This window comes from Toxorhynchites rutilus, chromosome 3 (genome assembly GCF_029784135.1).
Source record: "Toxorhynchites rutilus septentrionalis strain SRP chromosome 3, ASM2978413v1, whole genome shotgun sequence".
Lineage (NCBI taxonomy): Eukaryota > Metazoa > Arthropoda > Insecta > Diptera > Culicidae > Toxorhynchites > Toxorhynchites rutilus.
In genome coordinates, this window is record NC_073746.1 from 195511175 (window position 1) to 195522150 (window position 10976).

At 40.0% G+C, this 10976-nt stretch overlaps 1 protein-coding gene and 1 long non-coding RNA gene across 3 annotated transcripts; one reads left to right on the top strand and one right to left on the bottom strand.

The window, feature by feature from the left end:
- The first annotated feature begins 303 nt into the window (after nucleotides 1-303).
- Nucleotides 304-2851, top strand: LOC129779539 (uncharacterized). Of its 2 annotated transcripts, XR_008743692.1 has the most exons (5): nucleotides 304-413; nucleotides 479-2108; nucleotides 2174-2374; nucleotides 2433-2522; nucleotides 2584-2851. It is a non-coding gene; the product is annotated as an uncharacterized LOC129779539 (long non-coding RNA). The 2 variants fall into 2 exon arrangements; XR_008743691.1 differs by having other exon boundaries at nucleotides 479-2374; nucleotides 2584-2850.
- Nucleotides 2852-3294: 443 nt separating this feature from the next.
- On the bottom strand, nucleotides 3295-7477 carry LOC129773792 (DNA damage-binding protein 1-like). The gene is made up of 3 exons (XM_055777442.1): nucleotides 7408-7477; nucleotides 3675-4427; nucleotides 3295-3618 (listed from the first exon to the last, which is right to left on the bottom strand). The coding sequence occupies exons 1-3, from the start codon at nucleotides 7475-7477 to the stop codon at nucleotides 3527-3529; spliced, it is 915 nt and encodes a 304-aa protein (XP_055633417.1). The 3' UTR covers nucleotides 3295-3526.
- Nucleotides 7478-10976: the final 3499 nt, after the last annotated feature.

The window sequence follows — 10976 nt, forward strand, 5'->3', positions numbered from 1 at the left end:
TACGTATCCTATTCGTTCGAAAACTATGATAAGGGTGTATATTTTTCGAACCACCCTAAAATGGAATGGGATCTAATATTTAACGAAAAGGAACAAAACTACCAATTTAAACGAAAATCTGAGAACCACTATGTCGGTTTGGCATGGAATCTATCACCCTTATCATAGTTTTCGAACAAATAGGATACGTACGCAAATCCCATCCTTGTTTTCGTACGAGCCATTCGTCGTATTTTCAATTTACAGTCGTACTAGATCAAGTTATTGGTGTACTACATTATCGACATCGTTGACAATCAGGAGGTGTTTACGTATCGAACGTGTTCAATTTATGATACAGAGTTATCTCAACGTTGTAGTTTGTTTTTGTAGTTTTGATATGTGCAGTTTAATATAAACGAGATATAAAGCAGGTGAGATCTCTGTAAACATGTGCAGACGATTTGTACTCTGAATAATTCAAAATTGTTGAATGCAGATAAACTTCCGCTAGAGGAACAAGATCCGGCTATTCTACATTGCAGATTGCCGGCTATCATACTATCGGGCATGCAACTACTGTGTCCGCCCTATTCGCTATACGACTAGTCAGCTGTTGGCATTGAGAAATCCCTGCTCTGCAACCGCCGTCCGGTAGCAATAGATGACCCTATTGTGTCAAATTTCGCAGCAAGGTTCCGTCGCAATTACAAGTTCAGCAACCGAAACAACTACATAAGTGCAGATGAACAACGACACCAAGATACAGCAAACGAGGAAGAGCCAGAATGGGTGTCGGCAGGACTTACCTTTCGCCTGGACACAATTTGTGAATTCGATGGAGATATTTCAAACAACGCCTCACCAATCGATTAGTTGACATGCTAGCACAAAATCAAGTCAACAGTAGCATGATTACTCAGCAACAAATTCTAATGCAAATTCTCAGTGAAAATCAACAGAAACAATGAAAAACAACGTTGAGAATGCAACTGATCCACCACAAATGCAACAACCCAATCCATCCCAACGTGAGCTGCAGTTTCGTACCCAATCCATAATTCAGAACGCTTTGCTCCGCAAAAAAACTGCAGGATCAACGTAAGGCGCTTTGTGATCAGAACGGTCGAATTGTTGCCGCTGCCGCTGTGATTAACAACGGCGAACCAAATGCAGCTATGCAGCAATTCGTACAATAAATTTGTCCAAACATGCGGCGAAGTCTTTTGGTTCATAGTCACACTGCTAACCGGCCGGTGACAAATATCCTAATGGTACATATTTCTCTGCAAAGCCGACTGCAGGAGCCACTACCCTCCGTCACGCAAAAATTGTGCCAACAGAAACGAGGTGGTCCCATGAGTGTTAGAACTTCTTAGGAAGCATCGAATTCTACAGATCAATTCTTACATGTTACGATAGAACTGGATTCTTACAATGCATTTACCAGTGCAGAAATGGTTATCTCTTGCAACATTCAAATTTAATGTTGTTTTGTACTATATATTACCGTTCCTCATGATCATATTTCATATGTTGTGGATGTTCTTTGTTTTTGTTCGTGCTCCCTTGGCCGAGTGGTTAGCGTCATAACTAACATGCCGGGTGTTCGGGTTCGATTCCCGTTCTGGTGGGGGGAATTTTTCGTCAAAGAAATTTCCTCCGACTTGCACTGTGATCACGCGTATTCTAGAGCTTGCCACTCAGAATGCATTCAAGGCGTGTTATTTGGCATAGAAATCTCAACTAAGTACTAATAAAAATGACGCAAGTAATACTACGTTGAGACGGCGAAGTTCCTCTAGGAACGTTAGTGTCATTGAAGAAGAAGAAGAAGGATGTTCTTTTTCTTTTATTACTATTTATAATAACGTGCTTCGTTTCATCATTGTCATATTTTTTTGGGCAAGCGAAATCTTGATACAAATTCTCACTGCCTGATTTATGTTTTGAAAAATTGCATCGATTGATTTGTCGTTAGGTTCTCCCATCAAGTTTATTAGTATAAGACGATTGTAAATTATAGGAACGAATGTTCGTTCTTTTCTCTTTGTTATTTTTGTGTCTAACAATCGCAATCGCTAAATATTTTCTGGAAAAGCCGTTGTTTAACCTCACCACCAGCAAGCGTTAGCATCTCATATATTGCCTAAAAACTGTCTCAATTATTCTCATGTGAAACTTTTACCCCTAGCTTTGCTCGAGTCTCGTATCAAGTCATCTAGAAACAGCGGCAGTCAAAGAGAAGAGCTGCAGCTGGTCGTTCTAATGTGGTTCCTCTGTCTGTTAGGTCTGCTCAGTGATGAAAGCCATGGTGGTGGAGCCATAATAGGTTCGCTTGGGGAGCAGGCACCCCGCTGTAGGATCAGCACGAGCGAAAGAAGAATTCGAATAAGTATTATGATCGCATTCGGAAGAGTTCGAAATCAACTAACCTATTCATTCATTCGCAGGGCCAACATTTCTCCAGAAGGTGATTTGACACTTGGTAGTGTGAAGTCCGATGGAAAGATGTGAACGCTAGGAAATATCCAACCTGATAGGTATACCACTATATTTCATTCAAATTGTAGCTCATAACATCTTTCAAGACTCCAATTACAGCACCAACACTAACATCCCCCTACGCATACCGCGTTACACCTGAATATTCTATGTTTCATATTCAAAAAGTAATAAAGTTTTTAGAAATACGCCGTGCATGACTATTCGAATCAAAATAACGAGATGTTGTACGAACTTCACTGTACATTCACTGGTGTCTCTTTATTATCCAACAAACATGAAATAATTCTTCGCGAGGAATGCTGAAATTCACGAGCTTAGCTCGATCTGGTTCTATTGTCCGTCCAGCTCTCTCTTAATGAGTAAAAATAAACTTTTTTAGAAAAATTTGTAATATCTCGGTTTCCCAGCATTTGTGTCAGAAAACAACTGATAGCATCGATTGAATAATATTGATCAACACTGAACATCCTAATGTATTCTTGTTAGGTCTTCTACAATATTGATTATATCATCTTCGGCCACTCCTTCTTAGTTCTATCCACGTCGATCTGCAATCCCAATACATCGTACATTTTTCCCGACTTAAATCTAAAAAACCTTCTATTAGGTCTCCATCAATAAATTCCCCGCAACGTTCCGTTTTCATTTCGGTATGATAACTATGCCAATGCGAATAATCAATCTTGTCAACAGATTTGATAGTGTCAGTCAAACTTTCTTGTAACTTTCGAAGAAATTCATAATTCATAATCAGGTGATATTTGTGTGACCAGACCGATAGCTGACCAAAATAACAAACAGCCCGTTGTCGGCGTCGTACGCTCATCAATGTTTTCCATCACGAGCGAACCGTGACGGAATATATTCATCATATTAACGAGATGGAATTGAGCAACCTCTGGCATTTGCTGTTGTTCGTCGTCCATTGTTGTGGCCCTTCAAATAAATACAAAAATTCGTATGATAAACAGAGCTACGGAAACCCTACTTATCCATCTTTTAGGCAAACAAATAGATTGTTCTGTTATCCACTCTGCTGTCATCCAATTTGGTTAATAGTCGCGAGCGATCTCCTCAAAATTACCTCCAGCGTAACAGATCGCATCAAATCACCCACCAAAATGAAGTCTCCTGTTAAAAAAACCGTTACTCTGAGGAATCCAAGTGGTTGCATTAATTTTGTTTACCCTTGGTTTTACAATATAATACCAACACGTTATTGAAATGGTTACATTCAAGTCGCAAATCCTTATCATCAGTCCACTCATACAATCGTGCAGTTGAATTGATGCTGGCCAATACACGGCCGTTAAACTCAATGAGAGAATAGCACGCGCCCTTGATTCCCTTCTCGCTAACTTGAGTGAGGGCTCCATCCTTGTAGTGATAGATGATAATCCTTCCTATTTTGGGTTCCGGTTCCGCTTGATGTATCAGTGCTGTGCCGACGATGCAATAAGTTTTCGAGTCGTTGCCCAATTTCGCCGGAATCAGTGACATAGTATACTCCGTTTGCATGAATTGATGTGCATGTAGCAACTCGAACGTATTCTGATCGATGATAAGTAGATTGTGAATTTCAACTTCTTGACCAAACTCGGCACTGCTGGCTCCTGGCTTAAGCATTGCCATGCTGCTCGAGTAAATTACATTTGTCGTCTGAGTCACGCGCTCTGTCTCGAAGGAGTCAGACCACTCGAGTCCTGAAGATCCATTCGCACCGTTATAACACCAAACTATTGAGAAGCTTCCTGTTCCTATTTGTACCGTTCGAATGTGCAGCTTTTGAATTTCATTAATTGTACCAAGAATAACTGAATATTCGGTTTCAAGAGCCGAACTGTCCTGATACGTTCCGGCATGAAGTGAGCACATATGATTTACTTCCTTCAGGTTGACATTTGAGAAAACCGCTGCCGAATGGTTCCGAACGGCTGGAGCTTTCGTTCAAGGGTGAATGTGACAGTGCTGAGGGAGGGAAAAGAATGTTATTATTGTGAACATGTGCAATTGGCCGTTTCATACCTCTAGTGCTCCGACTTGCCTACTTCAATTTTGATATAATAAATGTCGCATGCAGTTACACACGCAAGCTGACATGAATTTCACGCGACTACACTAATGCACTTATCATCCGGCGGATTCCATTCACATATTATCGATTTGTTGTCACATTGGATCAATCGTGCTGTTATGAAGTAACCCGAATAACTTGGTCATAATCGACATTCGCACAGTAAAATGTCTGCGGATCACTTAGAAAACCGGGAATTTCCGTTTTTTCCCGACAAAAACTGTACACAATGTAGGAATCCCAAATGAAAACAAAACAGAAGTGATAAAATAAAAAAAAACAGGAAGTGGGTTATATCTATGGTATAACCGCAAGGGTGACGTAGGACTATCGTTGATTTAGAGATCATTTGTATGAAGTTGAATCTGAATTCATTCTGAATGAATGAATATTTGGAGAACTTCGAAAACGAGAGCGTTACGTTGGAGGCACAAGGTTTTATGCATCCAATATTGGATACGGAAATATCCTACTGATGGGGAAGAATAATCTTTGTGGGGTCGCTATTCCGCCGCTGGCAAATCGCCCGAGTTTCGCGGAGCCACACAGCGCACGTCCAACCTGTGGGACTGCTGACGAATGAACTGACGAGCAAGGGAGATGAAAGGCCTCGTTCGGTTCTATGCTAACTGGTGCATTGGTGTGAGTGTAAGCACATCAAGTGACAACTTACGTGCGCACAGCTGAACTGATGGTAGACCCTCATCGGGTTGTCTTGCCTATGCCCCACATCTCCCCTCTTCTCTAAAAAAATGGGTTGTACTGAGGTGATTCGGTAAATTCTACCAAGAAGAAAAAAAAAATATATATCAAAAGCACACCAAATAATCGTTCCCTTAAATTCACATGAAATGTAAGTGCCATGGGAAAACGTATTTAAACATTTGAATCGGATTATAAAATATCGTACATTAAATCGGAATGTATTGCACTTTGTTCAGATTTATTAACGTACTTGCATAATATATCTGACATATAATGAATTTTGAGTGTATGCTACGCGCAGCTGCTTCCTCCGATGGGCGCTTCTCTTCTGTTTGCTCGATGAACAAATAACCTTCGGAAGGCAAGAGAGAAAGAAAACATTACAGCAAAGATTCAAAACTTGATATCTTCTGTCCGGGCGGCTTTATCTTATACCTATCACGTTTGCTACAGCTTCGTTCTATCCTTGCAGGCCGCAAGGGCAAAAGTGATAACAGTCAATAGCAGTTATAAAACAAAAAAGGAACTTGGAACGTGATAAACCGTTTGGTTATTGATCAAGTGCACGGCACAGGTTTTTCCCGGGATAATTGAATTAAATTACGTTTGTTGTCCTCGGAATTGTTCGTTACCTCAATTGTCCAACTAATAATTCAACATAGCGGCAATTGCTCCGAACTGAGTATATCAATGCTTCGCAGCGCCCGCTGAAACATTATAAAAATCGGTTTCCTTTGATCGTTAGTAGCTTCGTTTAATACCATACAATAAAACGGATTCAAACTGACGTAACCAAATTATGCAACAATAATTACTATCTCAAATAAACCATCCACGGTCTCTCTCTTATGTGGAGGACAATTTAAATTGGTGATTGACCTTAAACAAGACTGTGTAACAAAAACATAATTTTGGGAATCCTTTTAGAACTGAATCACATCGCTCATGCTGTACCATTCATCGACAGATTTATCACAAATGTACCAATAGTATCGCATTACAAAACTATTACAAATAATCAAGTATTTTGCAGAGCTTTGCTAAATTGCACATGTCGTTACCAAATGTCGAAAAACTGGAATTTAGTTAACAGCGGTTATCCCAACTCGCGCTTTTTTCTTAATTTCTTCATTCGTGGTTCTCCCAACTCACGTTGCGCTCCAAGTTTGAATGTCATAAAAGTGCGGTTATCCCAACACGCTCTTGTTTTTGTTAAATTGTTACATGTGTGGTTATCCCAACTCACACGACACTGTTGCTAAGTGGGCAAAAACTATTTCTTCTTCCTTTTCTTTTTTCGCTCATATCGTATTGTAGACTTCCTTGGTGTTGGGCCATGTTGTCTAACAATGTGTGGTCATCCCGAGCTCACACGAACGTTGAAACTAATCACAATTCATGCGAGCTGTGCCGTATTGCCGGCTCGGACGCCGCCGAAGCTCACCGCCTTCAAATGGACAGACCAGGTAAACGACAAAGTCCTAAACGGGGGGGCTGGTTATGGTTGACGAAAGCTATGCGTCTGTCGCTGCGTTAGGGGAAAGCGAAATCCCATTAAAAATCTAACCACTTTGGACGCATTTCGCAAAACCGAGAGTTGTGTGAAAGTCACCTTACGCTGACTGAATAAAAATCAGCAACCGACGACTTTGACCGTATATCACTCGTCATTCTTCCACCGTGCACACTTCGAAGACGTCAGCAACAGGTACAACAGCATCAGCAGGGGAATCACAGTACAAATAGTCTATTTTTGATTGGAAACAACGAGAAAACAGTTTTCGGTGAACATGCACTTTTACTTCACCGTGCAAACACATGCATCACAGTCCCACACACAGGCAGGCAACGTAAATGTTCTCGTATCGGACGTATCGGAAGTTTTTTGCGTTTTCCTTCTGCTCCACTGACGGGTTGAGTGTGCGCCTGGTTCGAAATATTTTATCTCTTGCCCCGTTTCGTTCTACTGTGGTCATTAGTCATCGCATCCACAACGTCTCACACTATCACTGTATCAAGAACATCCTCTCGTGAACAACACAAAAATATATATGACATCACTGCGTTCCTCCGATTATCCCGTTCGTACCGGATCACCGTTGCATACGCGCGGAAATATTTGAAGGGAACTAAGGAATTACCATCATTTTTCACGAACTGCAGCTCATCGTCGATATGTGAGAAGTCACCCAATGTATTGTCCTCGGCCATGCTTATCAGGTCGTCACTGGAGAACCTCGCATTCGTCGACCGTTGCTCGTCACTTTTCCAACAAGGTGCTTTTTCCCTGATTGCGCCACGTCGAAAATTCGATTGATGGATCAGAAGCGGGTAAGCATCAGCTCCCGCTCCTGGCAGGATCGCCAAATGTGGGGTCGCTATTCCGCCGCTGGCAAATCGCCCGAGTTTCGCGGAGCCACACAGCGCACGTCCAACCTGTGGGACTGCTGACGAATGAACTGACGAGCAAGGGAGATGAAAGGCCTCGTTCGGTTCTATGCTAACTGGTGCATTGGTGTGAGTGTAAGCACATCAAGTGACAACTTACGTGCGCACAGCTGAACTGATGGTAGACCCTCATCGGGTTGTCTTGCCTATGCCCCACAATCTTCAGAAGCTATCCTGTTGATTGCGATTGATTGAAAAACCACAAAACCAAATGTATTTGGTCACAGTGTAACATGGATAGAAAACATTCAATTAAACTCCTTCACATGAATATATTTTGAAAATTCCCAAAGGAACTGGCAGATTATTTTCAGTAACGATTAGATATTTCCACATTTTCCTCGATACTGGAAGCCCACCAGTGGTTAATGCCAACTCGATAACCACCTGTTAATAGCACTTGATTGAAACATATTTGGTCACAGTGTTACATGGATAGAAAACATTCAATTAAACTCTTTCACATGAATATATTTTGAAAATTCCCAGAGGAACTGGCAGATTATTTTCAGTAACGATTAGTTACTTCCACATTTTCCTCGATACTGGAAGCCCACCAGTGGTTAATGCCAACTCGATAACCACCTGTTAATAGCACTTGATTGAAACATATTTGGTCACAGTGTTACATGGATAGAAAATATTCAATTAAATTCTTTCACATGAATATATTTTGAAAATTCCCAAAGGAACTGGCAGATTATTTTCAGTAACGATTAGATATTTCCACATTTTCCTCGATACTGGAAGCCCACCAGTGGTTAATGCCAACTCGATAACCACCTGTTAATAGCACTTGATTGAAACATATTTGGTCACAGTGTTACATGGATAAAAAACATTCAATTAAACTCTTTCACATGAATATATTTTGAAAATTCCCAAAGGAACTGGCAGATTATTTTCAGTAACGATTAGATATTTCCACATTTTCCTCGATACTGGAAGCCCACCAGTGGTTAATGCCAACTCGATAACCACCTGTTAATAGCACTTGATTGAAACATATTTGGTCACAGTGTTACATGGATAGAAAACATTCAATTAAACTCTTTCACATGAATATATTTTGAAAATTCCCAGAGGAACTGGCAGATTATTTTCAGTAACGATTAGTTATTTCCACATTTTCCTCGATACTGGAAGCCCACCAGTGGTTAATGCCAACTCGATAACCACCTGTTAATAGCACTTGATTGAAACATATTTGGTCACAGTGTTACATGGATAGAAAATATTCAATTAAATTCTTTCACATGAATATATTTTGAAAATTCCCAAAGGAACTGGCAGATTATTTTCAGTAACGATTAGATATTTCCACATTTTCCTCGATACTGGAAGCCCACCAGTGATTAATGCCAACTCGATAACCACCTGTTAATAGCACTTGATTGAAACATATTTGGTCACAGTGTTACATAGATAGAAAACATTCAAATGAACTCTTTCACATGAATATATTTTGAAAATTCCCAGAGGAACTGGCAGATTATTTTCAGTAACGATTAGTTATTTCCACATTTTCCTCGATACTGGAAGCCCACCAGTGGTTAATGCCAACTCGATAACCACCTGTTAATAGCACTTGATTGAAACATATTTGGTCACAGTGTTACATGGATAGAAAATATTCAATTAAATTCTTTCACATGAATATATTTTGAAAATTCCCAAAGGAACTGGCAGATTATTTTCAGTAACGATTAGATATTTCCACATTTTCCTCGATACTGGAAGCCCACCAGAGGTTAATGCCAACTCGATAACCACCTGTTAATAGCACTTGATTGAAACATATTTGGTCACAGTGTTACATGGATAGAAAACATTCAATTAAACTCTTTCACATGAATATATTTTGAAAATTCCCAAAGGAACTGGCAGATTATTTTCAGTAACGATTAGATATTTCCACATTTTCCTCGATACTGGAAGCCCACCAGTGGTTAATGCCAACTCGATAACCACCTGTTAATAGCACTTGATTGAAACATATTTGGTCACAGTGTTACATGGATAGAAAACATTCAATTAAACTCTTTCACATGAATATATTTTGAAAATTCCCAGAGGAACTGGCAGATTATTTTCAGTAACGATTAGTTATTTCCACATTTTCCTCGATACTGGAAGCCCACCAGTGGTTAATGCCAACTCGATAACCACCTGTTAATAGCACTTGATTGAAACATATTTAGTCACAGTGTTACATGGATAGAAAATATTCAATTAAATTCTTTCACATGAATATATTTTGAAAATTCCCAAAGGAACTGGCAGATTATTTTCAGTAACGATTAGATATTTCCACATTTTCCTCGATACTGGAAGCCCACCAGTGGTTAATGCCAACTCGATAACCACCTGTTAATAGCACTTGATTGAAACATATTTGGTCACAGTGTTACATGGATAGAAAACATTCAATTAAACTCTTTCACATGAATATATTTTGAAAATTCCCAAAAGAACTGGCAGATTATTTTCAGTAACGATTAGATATTTCCACATTTTCCTCGATACTGGAAGCCCACCAGTGGTTAATGCCAACTCGATAACCACCTGTTAATAGCACTTGATTGAAACATATTTGGTCACAGTGTTACATGGATAGAAAACATTCAATTAAACTCTTTCCCATGAATATATTTTGAAAATTCCCAGAGGAACTGGCAGATTATTTTCAGTAACGATTAGTTATTTCCACATTTTCCTCGATACTGGAAGCCCACCAGTGGTTAATGCCAACTCGATAACCACCTGTTAATAGCACTTGATTGAAACATATTTGGTCACAGTGTTACATGGATAGAAAACATTCAATTAAACTCTTTCCCATGAATATATTTTGAAAATTCCCAGAGGAACTGGCAGATTATTTTCCAGCAATGATTAGATCTTTCCGGAACTTTCTCGATGCTGAATGGCATCCTAACGAAAAGAGTTCTGCGCGTGTATGTGTCGATCCTTCGCCGTCCACCTCCTCCAGCACGTTAGGCAACGATGTTGTCTTGTCGATGTCCTCACGAAAAATGAATGTGTCTCACCACCAGAATATCGCTTAAGTATTCTTTTTGTGTGTGATTGAATCGAGAGAAGGTGTGGCTTACAATGGCAATTTGGAAGGCAAACTAGAGGGGAATGAACTCTCTGAGCTCGGAACTTTCGGCGACTGAGCAATAATCGATTGCGGGCGCATACAATATTGGATACGGAAATATCCTACTGATGGGGAAGAATAATCTTCTGAAGCTATCCT